Genomic DNA, 25,953 nt, shown 5'->3' on the forward strand with positions numbered 1-25,953 from the left:
CTATGCTAATGTTTCCAACGGCTGTCGTGTTTGAATGATGCCTGCGTCTAATTTATTTGAATTCTGATTTCTTTTAGATATCGTTGTAACTACACTCAACGTTTCTACTATTGATTGGGATGAAATAATTGAAAAGAATGAAGTTGAACAATCCCTGAATCCTTTGGATAGATACTGTAAAAATGTAAGTCTAAGCGCTATCACTCGAGTTCTCAAACATGAAGACATATGTAGGACAACATTATTCGAGTCATTTTACTTCAGTCGATCTTCATATATTGGCCACATCAATCTCCAGTTGAACCTACAAATCGATCTAGTAAACACATAGCAATCAATGTAGAATGATGTATTGTAATGCGATTTGTACATTGATGTGAAAATTTGTAAAATATGTAGGAATGAAACTTTATTACTGTAGGGTAAATGTTGAATATCAGTGTGATTCAGTGTTGGGTTATTGTAACTGTGGTCAAGCATTTTTATGAAAAATGTGATTAGACATAAATATGCAGATGTGAGTATTTATACGAACACCAATAAAATTTACGTTTTGAGTTAGAATGATCACCTTCACAAATACTTCAAAGAAACAACTTGACGGATAGTCTTTTCATATAATTGTTTAAAGGTTTTGGATGTGGTGAGGGGATTGGAGCCAAAACTGAGTTCTGCTACTCTATCATGTGACATCAGTGAAACACAACGGACAGGCGAAACCATCAATGTTGAACTTGCATTGTTATCCAATGAAATGGAAACCATATTTTCACCAAATCCGTGGTTTCCATCGTTGAAGCATACACTTGAATCCGGTATTGTGAATAAGGAAAGCACGTGGATAACTGGTGAGTGAATCACTAATGCACGTCAATTTTCTAGTTGATATACACACTTGATCAATATGTAAACTGTTCAGTTAAATTAACATAACTTGTGGTTTTCAGCACTAAGTAAATATACTGCACTCCATTTCAGATATCATTTCAGTGAGTGGTAAGTTCACGATAAATTCTGTAGTTTATGTGTATTGTGAAGTCTGTTGAAGTCGGTCATACTACGAAATATTGAACACACTGATCCGTCAATGTAGTGTACTAATTTCAGAGATGATGGATGTGTAATGGTTTGTAAGCATGAGTGATAAAATGAGTGAAAGATTCAGCCTGTTGTCATCAACCACATAATAATATTTATTCTGAATTGTAGATCCGAAACCCCTTGACCGTGGTAAGTTGTCCTGTGTATGAGGCGGTTGTTTTGAAATTCGAACTTCCTGTTATCTCTTGATGATCCAAACTGATGTGTGAAGGTGACTGACAATATGAAATGTGTTGATTGCTTTGTTTGTCAATGATGTGAGAACTGAATGATGGGAACCAGTCGAGCGTAATGTCGATTATGCGACTGAAGTGATATTGTACAGTTTATTGCATGTGTCGAAGAACGTTCCACTCGTTTGGGACTTCCTAATTGATCTCCACAATCTGCTCAATCATAGGCTCCCCACATTGAGATGCTTGAAAAACATTCGAAACACATGCACTCTCGCATTAAATTCACACGGAAGAACCAAGTGATTGATCAGAAATATTATTCGAATGCTACGCTGTATGTCTCTCAGCTCTATTTCAGTGATTTCCTCACTAGACAAGTGCTCTAGTTCTTTGGCGAGTTGATTTCGATTCGTTCAGCTCAACAGTCTGCAGATTGATATTCTTGTTGAGACTTTGGTGATAAACTATGACAACGTTTCCTGCACTGGTTTCAACTTCTCGTCATGGCGGACGCCGTATTCGTTTGACCGACAATGAAACCAGCAGTGAATGTAAATTATGTCCGAACAATCTTATTGTTTGTGTGACAAATTCCACGGTCAACACAAATACTGATGTGTAGTTCGGCTTACAATATACACCGATTGGAGCGTTTTAATTAACAAACCGATTGGTGAAATATTTTATTAATAGTGAGTATTCGTTTCACAAACCAAAATTAATGAATGTCGTATGTTTCAGAATCCTATCTGTTCATAAAGGACTATGGTAAGAATGTAGTAACTATTGATAAGTGCTCTGAGGTGAGTTTATTGCTGTTCATGCATTATGATGTTTTCTTGAATCTATTGCATTTTGCGTTGATCGATCAAGTACCAGTCGCATGTTGATTTAACGAGCCTAGAAATTTAAGTTGATTGCATGACCTTTTATATCTTCGCACCGTTAATTCCACAATTTCAACGGAAAGTTCGTTGATATTCACATTGATGACATTTGTTGATGTGTATTGTTTTCTTGATATTCTAAAGACCTAAACCTCAAACGTCATTGTTATGTGGCTTTCGTGGAATTTGTTATCTACGATCATCAGGATTTATATAGAAAACGATTTCATAGGGAAATCATAGCAAACCCTCACAGGCTTCTTATATGACACATACACATGAGTATAGAATATTTAACTGTTAAGAAAGAACATTATGCCAGTAGATTACAGCATACGTATTAATCCCATAAAACACTGTCTCAATACTTTGATTTCAGCTGAAGGAGGTTATGTCGAGAAGATACCCCGGATTCGGTGAATTAGTGAAGAGCTGTTTTTTTGATGTGAAATCGGGAAATATAAAAACGGAGATGAATTACTTAGAACTTATGAAGAAAGGATATTGCTGTACAAATTATAATATATATAGAAGAATTCACTGGTCTATTATGGAACTACTGTTTGGGGAACAACATGGTTAGTATTTATGCAAAATACGTGAAAATACAAAGTTATATTTGTTCCTGATTTTTTTAATTGATTGATATATAGTATCAATCTCATTCTATTTGTCAATCGCTGAATGAGCTGGGTGAGAAGCTTCTAAAAATCTTCTGGTGCTTTTAGCAATATCTCTATCCAAGATTACAACATTTTTTCGGTCGAATGTGTGTCTATAGTTGTCCACATTTATTGATATAGTCGAGGATATGTTATGGCATCGGACAGCTAATTGGTGTTTATGCAGGTGAAGATGAAGATAGCATCTACTTTGTCTGATACATTGATACTCGCAGCTAAAAACATTTAATTTGTAGACGACTCTCAGTTTCTCTTCATTCATAATTTCGCTCTTTGGTTTGTATAGGGTTGATTGAAGTGGTTTTACAGGTTTGTGTGCTAAACCTATTCCTAAGCAGCTTCAATAATCTCGTTGTAATTTACGATATGTTTTTCACATATGGTAGGATGATCCGTTCGATGGTTTATGTACTTAATTTTGTTTCCATTGACACGTCTCATTGATATTTTTTGATGCAGTCGACCGGGCAGCCATCCCTTCGAAAAAATATTTTTCAGATATTTCCCTTGATCTTTCGCTCCACAAGTGTGTTGCATTGCATCTCCTTACTCCTGAATAAAGTTTGTAGTTTGTAGTTTGTAGTTTGTAGATTGACGCCCTTCCCATTGTGAATTGTATGTCATCAAACATGTTGTTGACCAGATTATGTGTTTTCCAGCTTGTCCTTTTCGACGATGACGAGTATGTCAATCACATAAGGAATCTAAAGTCGCGACAGATGAAACAAGGAAGATGAGAGCAAGCACACAAACATATAAGCACATTATTGCACTCAGATATTAGTAATGAAGAATATAAACAGATCAGTTATTGACTTTTCATTTATCACTTTCAACTAGTTCACTGTCTCATCCAACTCACTCTATCGGTTTGTTTTGCAATGTATTCTTCGCATTTAGGTGGGGATAAGACCAAACCGAGCGGAATATCTCAACCTGATAAAACGACTGACAAGAAAGAAAATCTTGGTATGTTTCGTTCATTGATAGTTTATCTCTCTTTCTCTCTGATTTGTAAATATACGATCTTATGATTTTTGATTTTTCAACATTATGCGATCGATGGATGACATATCAGATATTCCTTTCAACTATTTCACTGTCCCATAAAACTCACTCTGTCGGTTTGTTTTGCAATGTATTCTTCGCATTTAGGTGGGGATAAGACCGAACCGAGCGGAATATCTCAACCTGATAAAACGACTGACAAGAAAGAAAATCTTGGTATGTTTCGTTCATTGATAGTTTTTCTCTCTTTCTCTCTGATTTGTAAATATACGATCTTATGATTTTTGATTTTTCAACATTATGCGATCGATGGATGACATATCAGATATTCCTTTCAACTATTTCACTGTCCCATAAAACTCACTCTGTCGGTTTGTTTTGCAATGTATTCTTCGCATTTAGGTGGGGATAAGACCGAACCGAGCGGAATATCTCAACCTGATAAAACGACTGACAAGAAAGAAAATCTTGGTATGTTTCGTTCATTGATAGTTTATCTCTCTTTCTCTCTGATTTGTAAATATACGATCTTATGATTTTTGATTTTTCAACATTATGCGATCGATGGATGACATATCAGATATTCCTTTCAACTATTTCACTGTCCCATAAAACTCACTCTGTCGGTTTGTTTTGCAATGTATTCTTCGCATTTAGGTGGGGATAAGACCGAACCGAGCGGAATATCTCAACCTGATAAAACGACTGACAAGAAAGAAAATCTTCTTGGTATGTTTCCTCAACTGACAGTTTCTCTCTCACCCCCGTTTGCAAATTAGATGTCTTGAGACATGTCAGTTTTGGTGGTCATGTATTCGTGACCATTGTTTCCAACAATATTTTTCCATAACTTTGTGTCATTTCCTTGATTCATCAGCATACCTCATGTGCTTGTTCGCATCACGTGTTTTTTATGTTCTGTCTATTCTTCCTATGGCACTTTTTCACATCATTTAGTCTCGATTTTAACCTGTTCTATTTCCTTTTCTTATATACCTTCAGTTTTCAACTAATTGTTGTATTCCGCCTATTCTCTATTTCATACGGACATCATTATTTACAAAGTCTTTCTGTTTTAATTTGTATGAATTTGGTTATCTAAAATCTCCTTCATCCATTTCCTCTACAAACTCATCATCGATAGTTTTTTGTTTTATCTTTTACCGATTTAAAATTATTTCCCGCTTTTCAATATGTCACTGACTTTCTAATGTCTGTGTGCGAACTCATCATCACTCTCTTTCATCACATTGTGTTGTCCAGTATATTTGTCCTGTTTTTTGTTCTCTGTTTATTGTCGAGTTTCATGACATGGAAAAGTCACTTTACATTCTGATGTGAAATTACGTCTTATTGAATTTTTTCATCGAAATTATTTTCAAGGTTTGCCCTCAATAATACGAATCTCCGAACTAGAAAATTTGAAATTGAACTATGCAGGTAACATTCAAAATTGATTATGCTGAAACAACTCCTTTTCATTTTAACACGAAAATATTCGAGTGCATTTTTCTACTTATGACTTGACAGCTATATGCATTGTGGTTAAGATTAGGTAGAGGCATTGCACACATGTCGCATATATGCAAACAAAACCGATGTAATTTCGGCAAAACTATCAACAACGGGATAATAAAAGTCATTTAAATTGAATAAATTGGTCGAATGTGGTCACTGAAAATTCGCTCTAAGTGTGTAGTTTCTCCGTAGTCTAATGATTCATCAGTGACTTAAATTCTGTCCCTTCAGCCAGCACACTCCTAAAAAGTGTTAGGCAATGAGCTTTTTCTAAATCATGGTTGACGTTTCATTTTGTGAACACGGAATCCCTTAAGTTTTTTTTAGTACATATACTTTACTATTAGCTGTCTAACTTTGTTGAGGTGTCATTCATTAAGCTGGATAACTTGGTTGTGCAGCTGTCATTATGCTTCTGAATGATATCGTTTGCTCAAAACCGAGGTATTGGAGAACCTGTCATTGTCTGTCTCCTTATTCCGACTGTATGTCACTTCGACTTAATTCTTACTTCTATATTTGCAGATGAATGCTTTGATTGATTGAAAGACTATGATGATTTCGATGTGTTTGGTAATTGCTGATTTAGTTAGGTGTCAAGCTATGAGAATGTTCTGTGGTGCACGTGGTATTCTTTCGAATAATCGTAATTCATATCCAGTCCTCGCTGATAAATACTTCGTAATTGTTTATCAAATTATAGGTCACTGTATTTATGCTTCGTTTCCATCTGGTAAGTCGTAAAATGTGTCGCTCACTGCATAATCGTTATTATCCAATTCAAATGTTGTATATTGATCACGTGTGAGTGATGATATCATCTGCAGTCCTCTATCATCATGTCACATCATACAGTACAACTTACATTATTGCAGATTCCACAAATACTTTTCCTCATCATTGTTTACCTAGATAGCGTAAATGTTAAGAATAACTCTCAGTATATGTTGAAAATAGCTTTTCAGATTTGACCGTGGATACAAGTGAATGATTATTGGATATCGTAATGTCCCTAACATCATTTGATACTAGTAGCCACTGAGGGATTCACCCTGGTCGAAACGTCAGTCTCTGTGAAAGCAACGTGTGTGAGAAAACAATCGACACTCAGAACACAACCTATTGGATTTGTGTCAAAGCGAAATAACATGAACATAGAGCTCAGTAGAAATACCTTATCCATGTGATAACATCTACAGCGTGGAACCAGCACACCAACCATGAATACACTTTAGCATAACCAGTAACAATATGAGAAACCTTGGAATCGGAATCACATTCACTCTAAAGTCGAGATATACACACTCTCTTTATTCATAACGACGAGACCACATGGAGTCGGTTTACAATATGCAGAGAGAATAAACTCTTTAAGACGCTAATTGATTAACCTTTCAAATAAAATCTATTAAAAATTTCCAGTATTAGTGATTTGTTCTCAGTAAACCATCCGCTCACTGAGGCTATTCGCTTAATCACTAAGAACAGACTGACAGGTTGACATGTCCATTTAAATCTCGTCTCAATAACTCACTTTCACAACAAGTGCTGTCAAATCAAGTAAACAATATTCAGACTGTAAACGAACGTCATATACACAGACGTCTGATATCACTGTTGTCCGAATATGTGACGACTGTTACCATGTCTAACGCTGTTCTGTTTCTTAAAATCACGACCTATAACTAGGAAACGTGTATCGATTTGTTGATTGGCAAAATCAGGGTCTCAACAATCGATGGATTGATGCAAATGTTTATCGGTTGAGTTGGCCTCATCAAACAACAATACAGGAATAGAAAGCATGCATGTTAGCGAAATTGTTACGGTTACAATTCCATCCCATGATTTCCATTGGTCACTTGATTTACAAATTAACAGGTCGGTCAGATGACGAGTGACAAGTGAGTAGTGTATCGTTGTGTTATCGTTAGATTTTGATAAATATCTGTGTTTGTAAACTTGATAGTGGTTTCAAGTTTCATTGAAAGGTCATTGTAGATTTAACCATGACCATGTAGCATGGTAGTCAACGTCCACAAATTGCTTTGAATTTCTACTCACAGATTGTGTATTAACGTTGATTTGTCGATGTTGTTTGGATGAATATGGATTGATCAAAATGTTTTGTAAGCATTTGGGAAAATCTGTTCAATCTGTATTTGATCGACATTCAGTTGTTGACATCAACGATACCCGTGCAAATCAATAATTGTTCCAGAATAGCTGCATATATCTTCCCACATAATGTGCACAATTATTCAGATGATCATAGTGAAGCAGAATATTTGTTGTAGTGTTGCTCAGTTTGTGATATGACACGATTGTTGTCCATCGATCAAACAGAAATGACGAATCAAAGTTGAGCTAATCGTCATCACATCACTCGATTAGGAAACTTAATTACTTTGGTATAATTTACACCATCCTATTTGTTATGTATTATTACACATTGCATGCTCGATTATTATTCTAATTCAAAAGCATTTTATTATTCAGAGCTATGATAATGAATGTTCTCATCAGAATTATTTCGTGTCTGAAATACTACTACTACTACTACTACCAAGAATGATCAAAACTTTCACATACTTTTCTTTTAGATGACCAACTTTCTAACCTCATCAACATCACCACTATCATCGGATACACTGAAACATTTTGATCCAATTTAGTAAAGTAATATACGCAATGGATTGAATAATTTTTAACATCCACAAAGTAAATAAATAAACATTTTTCAAACAAATCTCTATGTAATATCAAATTAAATAAACACTGTCTTATTATGTAGCAGACTTAACAATATTCTTCAATCACATTCTGTAATTTTCATACACAATACATGGAATACAGTAATCAGAGTGTTGACTCTTTTTATTACATCACTTTCGAGAAGGAAACGGTGAATAGCTGTTTGTATTGAATGATAGAAGTAATTACTATAACACTTCAGTGAGGGTATGTACATAGCAAACTCGAATTGGCTTTCAGGATGACTTGTTTATGGAGATCATTTATTTTAAAGATATTTCACATGCGATGACCGATGCGATCACTGAAAATCGTTGAGTCGGATGTATTGAGTGATGGTTCACTTGTGCAACACACAATGAGGGATGTTAGTCAGATTGGCCAATGGTACATCATCCATAGAACAACTCGAATTCATTATACGCTATTGGGTCGAAAATGATTGTAAATGAAGTCAGTTACAGGAGATTACTCAGTAGTATGCTGTGCTATATTAAATGGAATCCGACAAGAAGGAAATGACATTAGGGAATACTGGAAGCACTTGTAGATGGCGTCGAGTCGCGTTTGACTATGATCACCACATCAATGCGATTACGCGCCCGAAAACGACTTGGTCCCTTTGATAACTCGCAAACCAGAAGACTGTAACTAGTCCAGGTAGGGTACATTTATTGGCAATCTCGTGGTATCGAATGAATACCGAGACGTACCAAAGATTACAGGCAATAAGAGCAGAGCGTAAGCAAGTTCGAACCAACAAGATGGTTAGCGGAACGAGAAGTGACTTTGATATAGTTAAACAACAACGAGTACGGTAAAACAATCACTGGTACAATTGGTTATAATAATAATTGTTTCTATCACACCAATCGCGCTCTTGTCGGAAAAAGCAGGCCACTACAGGAGTCCCCCGATAGAAAGGCTTTACACTTTCGATACGTAGCGGTTTCGTTCGTGGGACTGATCGCGAAACGTGCAATTGTAGGACGAAGACGTTGGCAGAACAGGAAGCGATCGTTGATCCTCGAGCCGCCACCAAAGGTCTTTGACGTAGAACGGTATCAGGAGGAAAGTACTGTATTGATTGTTTGGGTTAGCGTGCTACACTAGAATGGTTTGTATCCAGAATCTAAAGATTGCGTTCGTAGAGGTCCGGACCAGAAACGCTGCAGACGTAGGACGAGACCAGATTGAGCCAAGAAACCAGGTGCGACCGGAATAACCAAGTTCGGGACCAAATGTATAACATACGTATTTGGAGCCAGAGAGATCGACTGAGTGCGTTGACAAGAGCGTGAGTGATCAGGCCAGCTTTCTCCAAGGTTGACCGAGGTCGACGATACCAATTTGGCGATGGTCGGAGGATATGAAAAGTGTAGCATTTGTGCAGTATATGTGTAGGGTCCTATAGTGTATCCGTTGTTGGTTATGAGGTTAGTCGCGAAAGGGTCAGGTAAGGTGTGTGGTGAATCTTTTGAAGTCATTGTTAATATGCTTGTGGATAGACATCTTAAGTCTTGCAAACTCTTGGCAGGTGTTATCTTATCAGATACTAACCATCCGCTTCATTCATATCTTTCTCCTTGTATATCTTCTGGTAGAACGAGAAGTAAATACATTAAAATCCATACACGCAAGCAAGTCTATAAAAGTTCTGTAATACCTTACCTAGCAAATTTACTTTCTGACGAACAGGCTGATAGAGTTGACTTAGTAAATGACCTGTACTCTTAAGCATGTCTCAAATTCGATAATTTGTATAAGCTGAGTTTTCTCTTAAAACTTTTTTATTCGTTTTCTGTTATTTTTGGTTTTTGTTTTTTTGGTAAAAAAAAATTTGTTGAAATAACTCATGCTGAGAATTCTATATTGTACCAGATCATAATATTGAATAAAGCCATTAATAATAATAATAGTAAGTGTACTCGGCGACCGGAATGCGAGACGGTAGTCTCGTTCGAACCTCGTGAGCCTGCAATCTCCTCCGCAGTCAAGGGCGGCGTGATCTGCTGGTCTGGACGTGAGACGGAAGTCTCGTCCGTACACGGGGCAGATGACACGTGCTGTTTGGTCGAGAATGATTGGAAATGAAGTCAGTTACTGGAGTTACTAGGTAGTATGCTGTGTTATATTAAATGGAACTTGACAAGAAGGAAACGACATTAATAAATACCGGATTAACTAACATAGACTCCACAGGAAAGTACATTTTCTCACTTGAATCTACGAGATTTTATTTCTATACAAGGTTAATTTATCAAACAGAAGAAATCTGTTTTCACAAACATTCACTTCACATGTCTGAATAGACTTAGAAATACGACCTTTCACATGAAAAAGGCTGCAGATAAATATCAACCACACTAACTATGTCAACTTGCCATTGATGATGTTTCGCATAAAGTCTGTTCAAAAATTAAGCACACTTATAACTCCACCTGGAGCCCCTCTGAAGCTAACCAGGAAAAATCGCTAACCACTCATAAGCATTTCAAATCATCAAGAGATTTGGATTTCTAAATAAACTATAAACTATAAAATACCACAAATGTAGATGAACATACTCTTCAAGTTTACATTGCTTTCATCCAAGATAAAACATCCTACGAAATATTCACGATTTATGATTCTGTTGTAGTTTACACAAAAATCATTTTATAATCTTTTCGTTACAGTTTCATATTCACTGATGTTAATCCATTAAAAGCGAACTTGTTCGTTTGTATTACGATGTAGTTAGCCATTTCTAGTAACACTCTTTCAAATTTCTTATCATTTGACTTCATCTATTGTCGCTCTTGTTGGGACTTTACGCATGATAGTTGTTTCCATCAATATACTGTGCCAAGTGTAATCATAGATCCGTTGTTTACTTGGTGGGTTTCTACTCTCAAGATTCTCACGTTACAACAACTCAATCGTTATAAGATATCACCAGAGATCTTGACCTTACCGAAACGTCGACGAATAATCGTTACATTTATAATTTGGAAGTTCTCTTCAACGATGATATGGAGCTTGAAATAAACTTGATTGACCAACACTCGTGTATAATTTTATGGATGTGAATTTCCTTCAAAGAGAAATTCAGTAGTAATTGGCAGTTATGAAAGTCGAAATTTTGTTTGCATCGTATATATATTGTCATTGTTAGTCTCATGTTGATATCACTGACAAGCGTGGAATTTTCCTATTACTGAAATCCGTTTGTTGAACATCCATTAGTTCGTGTTAGTACATCGAGATTGTCCTGTGATAGAGTGTCCGTGAAAACGTCTGGCAAACGTAATAATTTGGCAGATATTCTATTGTAATACCCTGGTAATGCATTCAATTTCAACTACTGGGATAAATAAATTGGTTTTCATTGCAAATGTTCGAAGAGATTGCACTTCAGTGGGTCAGGTAATTATAGAGTTCGTGCATATAATGATTTAATCAACCACAACGTGACTTAAACAAGACATCCAAAATGCCATATTGTTACGAAAGTTCTTCAAAATATTATCCGGTTATAAGATATAATTAGAATTGAATTTCGGAATTTATGGTTTACAGATGCCTAACAGAGATTTCATTCAGATGGGTGTGTATGTTTGGACGCATCACTAGTTGATTTCAGATTGTCATTCCTACCTAGTTACTTATCCCTCATGGAAGAGCATAGGTCGCACAACAGGATTCTCCATCGAATTCTGTCCTTAACAATCCTTTCCAGTTCATTTCAGCTGCTATTCATTCTTCTAATATCTGTTTCATTTGTGGCTGCATAATACTAGATAACATTCATTGTAATATCCTCCTTCTTTGTTTCAAATAATAACTAGATGATTCTGTTTTCATGTGATTTCCATGTTAGGAGATATTTTCGTGCTTTTTTGAACAGTATCAGAGCAACTCCCTGAGTGTGCTGAACATCTTCTTCTTCATGATTGAAGTACAACGGCATCCTGTTTTCCGATCAAAGTCACGCTTTTATTAAATATCAAGTATGATGAGCAGCTAAAATATTTCTGTAGAGAGTTAACAAACCCATTATGATTATTATAATAATTCTTAATATTCTTCTTCTGCAGTGCTAAATAAAGTAAACTCTAAAAATAGTATACAGATGAATATGAAAGAAAGCTGACAATATCAATAATATTTTTGATTAAGATTATGAAACGATTGATGTTAGACCACCATTAGATACCTGGAAACACCGGACGGCCGATTCATCCTATCGTGTGACTCCTCAGCAGTGCGTATCCACGATCCCACTCACGGGATCTCAATCAAACACATTCTTATCTCCACAACCCCATAGTTTATTAATTAGTTTGCATAAAGTGGATAATGTTGAAACTGTGCATGTTGAATACTCTGGAAACAAGTTTGTATCGAAACAATTTCGCAAGTTATACCGTATATTTTTAGAATGTTCAACATATAGTTATCAGGGAATATTGTTTCTTGAAATCAATCACACCTAATCTAATACCTGATTAATTTTTGATGGCATTTATATGTGATTGGTTTGGACAACCTATGTTGGAGCAGAACATTTACATATTCTACATCGACGTATTCATTCAGTGTATATATTTACATCTATTTTGGGTAGTTACAATCACATGCTAAATCGTCTTCTCAAACTATATTCCAAAGTATGTCATATCTCTGACTGTTGTCAGATGAAGAAACGTTCGATAATTTACAAGATGGATTTCTTGAAGCTTTAAATGCCTCATCAAGTTGCTAGTTCTCATTTTACATCCACAACTGTCAATGACTGTGGGGTTGACATTCCAGACTTGGTTTCAGTATGCTCGTGAATTGCCTTTATGTGTATTTCTTTCAGAGTTTCAGTCTCCGATGATAAAACGTAGCTAAAATTAGGCTTGTATGATAGACACTCTGACACGTATAATCTTTTTATAACTTGTTACTATGCTTATCATTCAGATGGTCTCATTCATAATGAGTATGAGCCTGTAATCTCTTAAAATAAAACAATGGTATTTACTAATTAGAATAGTTGTATGTTTTCATCTCCCGGTCACATTCCTATTACAAATATCACCAAAATAATTGTGTGCAAGTAATTAAATAGAAGACTGATTGTATGTAGTTTTATTGATCATAAAATCAATTGATGAATGCCTAATAGCAACCATGTTTAAATTATGAGTCGTGACAATTCACGTCCTCTTTCTATACTTGATTTACTGTGCAAGTGAATTACACAATCTATTCCTTAGAAATAAAAATTCAATTTTATCACTATTTGACATACGACAAGTAACTTATCAAGAATAATAACCAAACAAACAAGACTTACTTACTGACTTACCAACTTACACCTATTACCGCTCGTGAAGAAGAAATAAGCCGCACACCAGAATTCTCCAAAGAACTCTGCCCTTAACAATCCTTTCCAGTATTTTACAATTCCTATTCATTATTATGATATCTACTTCCGATTCCCGACCCAATGTGTTCTTTGATCTTCCTCTTTCATGTTTCCGGTTCAGCGAGAAATTTATTTTACCCATTAAAATACTTATGGTTTATACGACTGATTGGCTTCGATCTGACAATCATTGATAACCGAAGAGAAATGAGAATATACATTTCATCTTTGCACGGTAAAATTGTCGACAATATAACTGTTGAAATCTGGTGAAACGCAGTGACAGCAATCGCGTTTACATACTAGCGAATTCATTTGGAGGCATGTAGTACTGAATATCATACACAGGAAATTTCGATGCTGTGATGTGCAGTCAAACACGAAAGTCAATCTACATATCACGACGATAGAAGGAAGCTCATGTTGAATATTGGAGGTTAGAATTGCAGTCAAAGTAATGTGAGATCAAAACTTTGCTTGAGTAATAAACGGAGTAAGTGTTTGATCACAGTAAATGTTGAAATGGAAAATGATGGTGGATGTTTTAGTGGATCCAGTCATAAATGCAGTATCATATCAAACAGTTCATATAATGTTTTCATATAATGGTCATATTATCATAGTTAATGTGAATACAATCGTTAATAATTAAGTGTATTATACAAAGGATCAATTATCAATTTCTACCCATTACAAAATATGAATGATAGTGCTAGGCGTATAAAATGCTCCCTGACAACTGTGAATAGCATCATCAATTCGAAATCGAGGTATCACATAATTTGTGGATGAACTCATCACACAGCAACCACTAACTTTTCGCGCAAAATTTAGAGCATTTCTGCATTATTGCTGATGACAGTTTCTGATTTAAATAACTTCAATGTTGGTTTTGCACACTAACCACAATACGTTATTGTTATATTCCGTGGAGATTTACGAATGGTAGCCTTGAGAACTATTTATGGACCAATATGATAGTTAATCAACTCCGCCTGTAACTCTTCTAGAGTCACTGCCGGTCCCAAGTCCGGGTATAGGAGGTGGGTTGGACATGGGGTTAGCGACCCCATCCCGTAGAAAAGCTAACTCGCTAAAAAAACGCTAACCAGATAAATAATTCAAACTATTCAAACTCTGCCCTGGGAGTTGAAGGAATAATTATGACGTCTCATGATGAAAGCTGAAATTCTTCGGAAGTCACGAGACCGATGCACCTTCTAACAACCAGAGCAACACTCTTTATAGGTACATGGAACGTCCGGACAATGTGGGAGACAGGAAAGCCCAGCCAAATAGCAATGGAAATGAGGAGATACAACTTGGCAATACTCGGAATCAGCGAAACCCATTGGACACAAACTGGACAACAAAGGCTAGGTGCAGGAGAGATGCTGCTATACTCCGGTCACGAAGGGGAAAATGCTCCACACACTCAGGGAGTTGCTCTAATGCTGTCCAAAGAAGCACGAAATGCACTTGTGGAATGGGAATCTCATGGACCCAGGATAATCAAAGCATCATTCAGAACAATGAAGCAAGGGATCACAATGAGCGTTGTCCAATGTTATGCACCCACCAATGATAGCAACGACGATGATAAAGATCAGTTCTATAAAAGGCTGCAATCAATTATAGAGAAGTGATCACGAAAGGACCTCACCATCCTGATGGGAGATCTAAATGCTAAAGTTGGAGTGGACAACACAGGATATGAAGATGTAATTGGACGACATGGATTAGGAGAGAGAAATGAAAATGGGGAGAGACTTGCAAACCTATGTGCATTCAACAAATTGGTTATAGACGGCACAATATTCCCACACAAGCGCATACACAAAGCTACATGGATCTCACCGGACCAAACCACAGAGAACCAGATAGATCACATCTGTATCAACAAAAAATTCCGAAGATCAATGGAAGATGTGAGAACCCGGAGAGGAGCTGACATAGCTTCAGATCACCACCTGGTTGTGGCCAAGATGAGACTGAAGCTAAAGAAAGACTGGACAACTGGACAAACAGCACTACAAAGGTTTAATACAGCCTTCCTTCGAGATACTGACAAGCTCAACGAATTCAAGATTACTCTCAACAACAGGTTCCAAGCTCTACAGGATCTACTGAAAGAACAAGAAACTACTTTGGAGGACAACTGGAAAGGGATAAAAGAAGCACTAACTTCAACGTGTCAGGAGGTTCTTGGTCCTAAGAAGCATCATCACAAGGAATTGATCTCTATGGGAACCCTCAACAAAATTCAAGAAAGGAAGAACAAGAAACTAGCAATTAACAACAGCCGAACACGAGCAGAGAAAGTCAAAGCACAAGCAGACTACGCGGAAGCAAACAGGGAAGTGAAGAAAAGCATTAAAGCCGACAAGCAGAAATACATGGGAGAACTAGCAACGACGGCGGAAAAAGCTGCAAGAGAAGGAAATATGAGACAACTATATGATACAACGAAGAAACTGGCAGGGAGATATAGCAAACTAGAGTGACCAGTCAAGGACAAAGAAGGAAAGACAATCACTGAGATTCAAGAACAGAGGAAAAGATGGGCAGAATACTTCGAGGAACTGCTGAATAGACCAGCCCCATCGAATCCACCGAACATCGAAGCAGCACACACTGACCTTCCTATAGATGTCACTCCACCAACGATCGAAGAATTCAAGATGGCCATCAGACAAATCAGAAGTGGGAAGACGGCAGGACCTAACAATATACCAGCAGAAGCACTGAAGTCAGACATTGAAATAACTGCAAACATGCTTCACCTTCTATTCAAGAAGATTTGGGAAGAGGAACAAGTGCCAATGGACTGGAAAGAAGGATATCTCACCAAGATACCAAACAAAGGAGATCTGAGCAAATGTGAAAACTACAGAGGCATCAGTTTGTTATCAGTACCAGGAAAAGTTTTCAACAGAGTGTTGCTCAACCGAATGAAAGACGCAGTAGACGCTGAACTTAGGGATCAACAAGCTGGATTCCGTAAGGATAGGTCGTGCACAGACCAGATTGCGACACTATGGATCATCGTTGAACAATCAGTTGAGTGGAACTCATCACTATACGTCAACTTCATTGACTATGAGAAGGCGTTTGACAGCGTGGACAGGAAAACATTATGGAAACTTCTTCGACACTATGGAGTTCCCGAAAAGATCGTCAACATTATCCAAAACTCATACGATGGACTACAGTGCAAAGTCATGCATGGAGGACAGTTGACAGATGCATTTCCAGTAAGGACCGGAGTCAGACAAGGCTGTCTACTCTCCCCATTCCTCTTCCTTCTGGTGATTGACTGGATTATGAAGAATTCGACATCTGACGGGAAATACGGAATACAATGAACTTCTCAGAATCAATTAGATGATTTGGACTTCGAAGATGACCTAGCCCTCCTCTCTCATACACACGAACAAATGCAGATGAAGACAGCAAATGTAGCAGCAGCCTCCGCATCGCAACATTCACAAAGGAAAAAGCAAGATTCTCAAATGCAACACGGAGAACACCAACCCAATCACACTTGATGGCGAAACTCTGGAAGAGGTGGAAACATTCAAGTACCTGGGGAGCATCGTTGATAAACAAGGAGGATCGGATGCAGATGTAAAGGCGAGGATTGGCAAAGCAAGGGCAGCATTTCTACAATTGAAGAACATATGGAACTCAAAACAACTCTCAACCAATTTCAAGGTCTGAATGTTCAATACGAACGTCAAGACAGTCCTAATGTATGGAGCTGAAACGTGAAGAACTACTACGACCATCATCAGGAAGGTACAAGTATTTATAAATAGTTGTCTACGTAAAATACTCAACATCCATTGGCCGGATACTATCAGCAACAGCGTTTTATGGGAGAGGACAAACCAGCTTCCAGCTGAAGAGGAAATTAGGAAAAGACGTTGAAAGTGGATCGGATATACATTAAGGAAATCATCAATGTGCATCACGACTCAATCCCTAACTTGGAATCCGGAAGGGAAGCGGAAAAGAGGAAGGCCAAAAAACACATTACGTCGGGAAATAGAAGCAGATATGAAAAGGATGAATAGCGACTGGAAAGAACTGGAAAGGAAGGCTCAGGACAGAGTTGGATGGGGAATGTTGGTGAGCGGCTTATGCTCCTCGACGACGGGTAACAGACGTAAGTAGGTAAGTAATGACAGTTAATCAATATTTCGGTTATCATATCCACAAGCATGTTAGTACGAGACACGTGTGTATAAGAGTGTATTTATTTATGAGAACTTAACAATGTCGTGCTATGTGTAATTGAAAAACGGAATGAAGGGATTAATAAGTGTTCAAGGTCACACATTCAAACAACAAGTACAATCGTTTAGTGATAAATGTAGAGATTGTGTATATAAACAAAATAAACGCAGAAGCTATCAAAAACTATTTACAAAATTAGTTTATTAGGCTTATCTCCACAAACTCATCACACAGCAACTACTAACTTTCGGCACAAAATTCAGAGCATTTCTGCATTATAACTGATAACAGTTTCCGATAAATTAACTTCAATACTGGATTTCGCACACTAACCGCAATACTATGATAATCAGAAGTATTTGAATTGCAGTATAAACTAGTAATCCCAGAAATAACGCAATTTGATCAAGAAGTATTAGATGAGCACAAACGAATGTATTGTATTTGGAATTCAAAATCACAACGGTCATCAATACAAAGAAGTCATTGATTTCGAAGACACGACCGGTATTGTAGTTTTACAACTATTAACCAGTAGCACCTTCTATATACGGAGCTTTTCCCCGACCAATGGAAATCAGAAGTCAGACGAGAAGAGTTAGGAAAGATATATTTGATCCGTTATCAATATATCGAGGAGTGTTTACTCTAACCTGGCTAGTGAACGTAGGAGCTGTTTCCCACGCTGGGTCGTATCATGATCTGGTACGGGTGCATGACCGAACGCCTTCAGCTAAACAAGTCCACTTAAAACAATGTGGTCAGCATCCAATGTCGAACACTTAATGAGCTATTGATTTTGGGGAATTATTTACAGCTACAATTCATTGAAACATCACAAATACCTTGTCACAACTACGAGCGAACGAGGAGTGTTCAAATTTGATTCAGTTCACCAAACTGTTGGAATAGATCGGCATTCTAAGACCGCAACGTAAAGATCACTTAACATCGTTTCTCAATATAAAGGCTGGAGGACATGTAGAGGACGTCAGTGAACACACTCTTCAAATAAAATATGCAATATCACTGGTTTACCCTCAATAATCTATTCACTTACCGAGGTTTTTCTCCGGTTCACTAAACACTTCCTAGCAGTTTATTTAAAGCACGTGTCAATAACTGTCTCTCACAACGGGCGTTGTCAAGTTAAGTCGAACATAGTGAAACTGCAAGTGAACGTTTCAAATAGCGACTTTCGTTGTTAATGTAATCCGAATGAGTGATGACTGTTATTAGATATAATCTCTGTTTTGGCGGCCTGCTTGAATACCTGGGCTACTTGTTTCAGCCATTAATAATAATAATAATAATTCCTCTAAACAGGTGCCATTCGGGTTGAGTTCACCTACAATATTCTCATGATCACTTTGAACACATGCTCAGTGGTGTTGTCACATATGACAATAGTTGGTGAGTATTGCAATTATCACAACGGCAAGGAATGGCGAACGGATTCACATTGAAATAATACATCGAGGACTGTTGGACAAGCAGAATGTCATCGTATTTTATTCTAAATGTAGACCGCGGAACCGATGACACTAATTTACTTGAAATCCTTACTATTTGTGGAGAGGGAGAACTGCACGTTGACACATTGACAAGACGGAGATGCTGGTGATTGTTACACAACCATTTGTTGTTTCATGCTGATATATTGGTGCAGAAATCTTCACATTCATTACTATTGACTGTACCATGAAAATAGAAACACATATGGATTAGGAATTTTGCTTGTACTATGAATGAACTAAGCGTATTTCAAGGTGATACTGAATGAATCGTATTTTGACAACTTCAATTTCCAACATACACAAAACTTCATTTGGTATGAAGCTCTAATGTCACATTCTTATTCAACACTGTTGAGGATAACGTAACCGGAAACTGAATAGGCGCATACACAAGTTAACAGGGAAAGTGTGGGCAGGATGAAGTGAAGTTGAACGGTGTGATAGATTTCTTATTTCATGTCCTCAAATCACACTGCTGAGTAAAAATAGAAGAGATAATGAAAAGGTGAGAAATAATGTGATGGATTTATCAAAGACTGAATGAATATTTGTTTAGACTCTACCTCGTTACACGTGATGGCCACTTTTAATATTTTTTCTAATTAAAGTCTCATTCATATTGGTTTTCACCTTGGCATATTTTAAAAAATGCGGCATCGACCGATTGGATGATTTCTATCATTTCACTTGCCAATCACATACGTTTCCAATGTAATTAAAATGACACGATATGATTGTATTTAAATAGACATCAGGAAGTAAACGAAACCCTACAGCTCTTCCTCTTAGGTATCACAATGAGCTTAGAGACAGATATTGAATATTCCGTCGCTGAACTTGTATACGGCACTACATTGCGTCTACCTGGGGAATTTTTCACACCACAGAGCAGTAACAATTTTGGTTAATCAGACTACGTCCAATGATTGTCTGGATTTACGCGAACACTGCCTCCTATGTAAACCCGTATACAACATCGACAGGTCGCTCTCCCTCGAGAGTTATCCACCTGTTCACACATTTTTCATACGAGTAGATTCGGTGCTCAAACCTTTGCAACAGCCTTATGAAGGACCTTTTAACGTGATTTTCTGTCACTAGAACACCTCCAAGTTTGATCGAGATGGCTGCATCGAAATAGTCAGCATTGATCGTCTCAAGCCCACACTCGTCGATGACAGTGCCCTACCTGATGAGCTGAGACCCAATACCAGACTCACCAAACCTTCTAGCGGCGTCTCTACATCTACTTCAGATCTCACGCTGGATACATCAGGGGCCTCATTATCACATCCCAGTCAACACCACGTGTCATCAGTACTATCTACAGACGAGTCTCCAGTCTCACGTCCAGATCAGCAGACCACGAAATCAATAACAAATATATCTGATTGCAGGCGTTAACAGCCTTCTGGCTTTTGACTTATGGAGGTATTCAATTCGATATCTTGCACGTAATCTTCCTGAAGTGATGATCAAAGTCATTCTCGACTCGACGCAATCAACAAACTCACTTATACAACAAGTGCTGTCAAATCAAGTAAACAATATTCAGACTGTAAACGAACGTCATATACACAGTCAGTCAGTTAGCTACAACGTAGGACCAGGCACATATATGCATCGGTCCAAGTTGCCATACCTCGTTAGCACAACAAGATGAACACTGGATTCATAGAAGTACTTAATTTAACGGTGGTAGTATATAAATTATAGGTTGTATATAAGGATATAGTATAGGAAGGAAAAACGTTATGAAGCAATCTTAATCTCAAGGATTAAGGGAAGATAAAGAGTGTATACACCTACGCCATTGTGATCGATTCTGAGCTATGTCACCTATAGTCTCCAACGATTAGTTACGGTAGTCACGCGGACCCCAACCAGGTAGTCTGCATCTGCCAACATGGCTCAGATTAGAAGTTAGTGAACTCAAGAACTGATGCCATGTTTTGGTTTGGCCGCCCCTGACTCTTTTCCAACCATCCCCTACACTAGTCAGCATAGCGCGTCGTGGTAATCGGTGTTCAGGCATACGTAACACATGGCCCAACCATCTCAGTCGATGAAGATTCATCACCTCATCAACTGATTTACCATCATTCCCTAACTTCACTATTACTTACCCGGTGATCCCAGCAGATGCGAGCAATATTTCTAAGATATCTGTGGTCAAATATTAGTAACTTACGTGTATCTTCTACTCTTAATGGTCATGTTACGCAGCCGTAAAGTAGAACAGAACGAACTGCTACGCAGTATACTCGTCCCTTAATTGATAGACGGATATCTCGTCTTTGCCATAGGTGACGTAAGTTGGCAAAAGCCAAACGAGCTTTTTGAATCCGTGCTGAGATTTCGTCAGACACCAACCCATTAGGGCTGATCAAACTTCCAAGATAAGTGAAGTTGTCGACGCGTTCAACTAATTCACTCCCTATCCTTAGTTCGGGTGTTGACGCAGGCCAGTCCTGGAGTAACAATTTACATTTGGATGGGGAGAAACGCATCCCAAACATCCTGGCATTATTACTCAGTTCCAACAGAAGACTCTGCATTTTGTCAGTGTCTTCACCAAACAGGACTATGTCATCTGCGTATTCTAAGTCGCTTAGTGGTCCCCCTGGTAGGAGATCAATTCCTGTAAATTCAGTCGAAGAGAGTGTTATTTCCAGTAACAGGTATATAATGAAGTTAAACAAAAATGGGGATAGTGGATAGCCTTGACGGACACCACTTGAGGTTGTAAAATCATATGACAGTTTGCCATAAGCTCTCACTCGACCGGTAGTGTTCGAGTAAAGAGCCTTCACAAGGTTTATGTACTTCTCAGGTACACCTTTCAATGACAGACACTGCCACAGAACCTCTCGGTCTACAGAGTCAAGTGCTGCTTTCAAGTCAAGAAAAACTATCATTGCCGGACGCCGATAAACGTGTCTGTGCTCTAAAACTTGACGAATGGTGAATATGTGGTCGATACAGCCACGACCAGGTCTGAAGCCAGCCTGATTTTCTCATGTTTGCAGTTCACGAGTCTTAGTTAGGCGCCCGATAATTATTGAGGCTAGTATTTTAGATGCTATGTTAGTCAGACTAATCCCTCTATGGTTATCACAGGATGATTTTGGCCCCTTTTCATATATTGGGACAATCAGTGATTGTGACCAGTCAGATGGGATTACGTCCGTCTCCCAGATTTTAGCCAGAATATTAGTCAACCTAGTCGCTAAAATCGGACCACCATATTTAAAGACCTCTGGAGCCAATCCATCTGGACTAGCTACTCTTTCTAGTTTCAGATTACTTATAGCCTTTTGAACTTCAAGTAGGGTCGGGGGACCTAATTCAATGTTCCATTCAGGTTTTCTGGGAGTAGTGGGTAGTTGTGCAGTAGCTGAAGGTCAGCTAAACTGCTCCTTAAAGTGTTCCGCCCATCGTTCTAAACGTTTGGGTTGAGAGCAGATGAGGCTTCCGTCTTTTTCCGAGGTTGTCTCACACTTGACTTCTTAATTCCGGTTTATTTTATTAGTCTGAAAAGCTGTCTGGTGTTGCCTACAGCTGCTGCCTTTTCCATCTCTTTTGCTTTCGTTGCCCACCACTGCTCACGATCGTTCCTTAGACTTTTAGTTAACCTAGATCTAATTTGTTTACGCTCTTCGTCGTGTTCAGAGCCTGATGGGATGGATTTACGAGAATCCGTCAGTGAAATAGACTTAGAAGAAATCCACTGGTTTTTTGGAGCCCTATGGTTTAAATAACTAATAGATGTTACTGCTGTTTCCACAGCTGTTCGTATGTCTTTCCAAGCAGCATCTGGGTCAGCCTCGATTACAGAACTGCCTAGATGTGAACTCAGTTGTTTCTGGAATTCGCATTTGGCTTTCTCGACCTCCAGTTCAATCCTAATGGGTCTTCTTAGTGTACTTTTCCTGCGTCCATTGAGGCGCAGACAAATACGCGCTCGTATTAAAGCGTGATCAGAGTCTAAACAAGTATTCCAATACGAGCGACAATCTTCTATTGAGCCTCTCCAACGATGACTGATGACAATATGGTCTATTTGAGTCCATCGTTGGTTTGGTGCAGGTGGTCGCCATGTTAGACGATGTCTCTCCATATATTTAAAATTAGTGCTTGCTAAAAATAAACGATTGTCTGAGCATAGTTGCAACAGACGATCACTATTATCGGTTCGTTGAGCCGGAGTACTAAAACACCCACCTAAATGTCTTTCTGTTTGATTTAGGCTGCCTACCTGGGCATTAAAGTCACCCGCTACGACTAATATGTCTGAGCGCTTGGCTTTCTGAAGAAGCTCAGAGAGCTTTCTGTAAAAGTCATCTTTTACTTCATCATGGCTGCAGTCAGTGGGAGCGTAGGCAGAAACGACGAAAAGGCAACGACGTGTGTCCCTATCCCTCCGAGTTCTTACGGAGCCATTTAGCCGGACAGCACACAGGCGACTGTTAACGGGGATCCATTCTAGTAGTGCCTGTTCTGCCCTTGTACTTAGTACTTTGCCCACACCTGCAAGTCCACGAGAACTAGCCAACGGGTTGCCAGATACATGAAGGGTGTATTTCGTTGGCTGTCCATTTTGGCGAGGTGAGGTCAAGTGAATGACCACACTAGGATCCTGTATGCGTGTTTCGGAGACACAGCATACATCGATGGTACGAGATTCTAGGGTTTTAGCTAAGGAGGCCTGTTGACCGATTTGACTTAGGGTACGTACTTTGAAGGCTCCAATGTGTAGTTTGGAGCGAGGTTTTAGTAGACCTGGGACAGCGTTTCGCGCACTAGAATCGTTGGCCATGGTGACAGTTGAGGGGGAAACCGAAAGAGGAAGTTCAGTGTTGAAAGTCAAGGTAGAAGGAATAGCAGGAATTGAAGGAGACTGATTATGAATACAGTGGTCTTAAGTGCTGTTAGAGGTATGAGGGCAGTTATCACTTCCCGGTTGCCCACAGCGTGGAAGGGTTCTTCTAGGGGTACCTGGAAAGGAAATTGGGTTGGAAGTGGTCTTAATGACCTGAGAGCGTGACCGCAGTGCCCAAGGGACAACTGCTTGAGGTCGGTCACACACGACCTTTTTGTGGGTAGTTTTTGTGTTAGCTACGTCCTTGTTGGGACCTTATCGCCGGGGACGGATAACCGTGGGATGAGTAGAGGTGTGCATTTTTAGGGTCGACCTTTTATAACTCCACCCCTCCTTATGGGAAGGCAGCATCGCTGTCATGCTGGTTGTCTGAAGGAAACACCTTACTGCTCTCAAACCTCTATACAGTCGGCAGTACGACTTCGCCTTCGGACCTTGAGATTGCTGCTTTTAGTCTCACCGCTCTTCAAACGACCTGCCTGGCATGGTAGGACGTTTAGGAACGATTGTTCCAGCCAGTATAGCTCGATCGATTCATCACGATAGGCAAGCCCGAACACCACGTCAAGGTAGCAGCAACGGTCGGAGTCATATACACAGACGTCTGATATCACTGTTGTCCGAATATGTGACGACTGTTACCATGTCTAACGCTGTTCTGTTTCTTAAAATCACGACCTATAACTAGGAAACGTGTATCGATTTGTTGATTGGCAAAATCAGGGTCTCAACAATCGATGGATTGATGCAAATGTTTATCGGTTGAGTTGGCCTCATCAAACAACAATACAGGAATAGAAAGCATGCATGTTAGCGAAATTGTTACGGTTACAATTTCATCCCATGATTTCCATTGGTCACTTGATTTACAAATTAACAGGTCGGTCAGATGACGAGTGACAAGTGAGTAGTGTATCGTTGTGTTATCGTTAGATTTTGATAAATATCTGTGTTTGTAAACTTGATAGTGGTTTCAAGTTTCATTGAAAGGTCATTGTAGATTTAACCATGACCATGTAGCATGGTAGTCAACGTCCACAAATTGCTTTGAATTTCTACTCACAGATTGTGTATTAACGTTGATTTGTCGATGTTGTTTGGATGAATATGGATTGATCAAAATGTTTTGTAAGCATTTGGGAAAATCTGTTCAATCTGTATTTGATCGACATTCAGTCGTCGACATCAATCTGTCTCTCGACCACGAGAGACACATCTACAGGTAGGGATCGTCCAATAGTACGAAAACATTATCGACGCAACGTCTTCAATACGTTGCACAATCTTTCTCATCCAGGTGTTCGTGCAACAATCAAGCTTATAGCCAAACGCTTTTGCTAGCCTAGTATCAATAAATACGTGAGGGAGTGGGCAAGCCCCTGTGTAAGCTGCCAGAAATCTAAGATCATAAGACACAACAAATGTTCCTTAGGCTCTTTCAAAACCCCTGACAGTCGTTTCGACCACCTTCATCTGGAAGGACCCTTACCCGATTCAAATGGATACTCATATCTCTTAACATGCGTATATCGTTTCACTCAATGGCCAGAAGCAGTACCTATTAAGGACATTACTGCTGAATCAGTGGCTCGCGCTTTCGTCGAACGATGGGTAGCAAATTTTGACTGCCCTTCAACCATCACTACAGACCGCGGACGCCAGTTCGAATCTGGACTTTTCCGTTGTCTGACCTCACTATTAGGAATCATGCGCTTCCGAACGACCGCCTACCACCCACAAGCAAACGGGTTGGTAGGACGTTTTCATCGACAACTAAAAGCTTCGCTATT

At 38.7% G+C, this 25,953-nt stretch overlaps 1 protein-coding gene across 1 annotated transcript; it reads left to right on the forward strand.

Annotated features, from left to right (window-relative positions):
- Positions 1–218: 218 nt before the first annotated feature.
- Positions 219–7,172, forward strand: Smp_193960 (hypothetical protein; the record flags this gene model as incomplete). The annotated part of the gene is made up of 12 exons (XM_018797522.1): positions 219–263; positions 632–848; positions 979–996; positions 1,210–1,230; positions 2,019–2,080; positions 2,544–2,742; positions 3,748–3,816; positions 4,003–4,071; positions 4,258–4,371; positions 4,513–4,584; positions 5,963–6,106; positions 7,063–7,172. 12 exons carry the CDS (start codon positions 219–221, stop codon positions 7,170–7,172), a joined length of 1,140 nt encoding a protein of 379 aa, XP_018652555.1.
- Positions 7,173–25,953: the final 18,781 nt, after the last annotated feature.

This window comes from Schistosoma mansoni, chromosome 5 (genome assembly GCF_000237925.1).
Source record: "Schistosoma mansoni strain Puerto Rico chromosome 5, complete genome".
NCBI classification, from domain to species: Eukaryota; Metazoa; Platyhelminthes; class Trematoda; order Strigeidida; family Schistosomatidae; genus Schistosoma; species Schistosoma mansoni.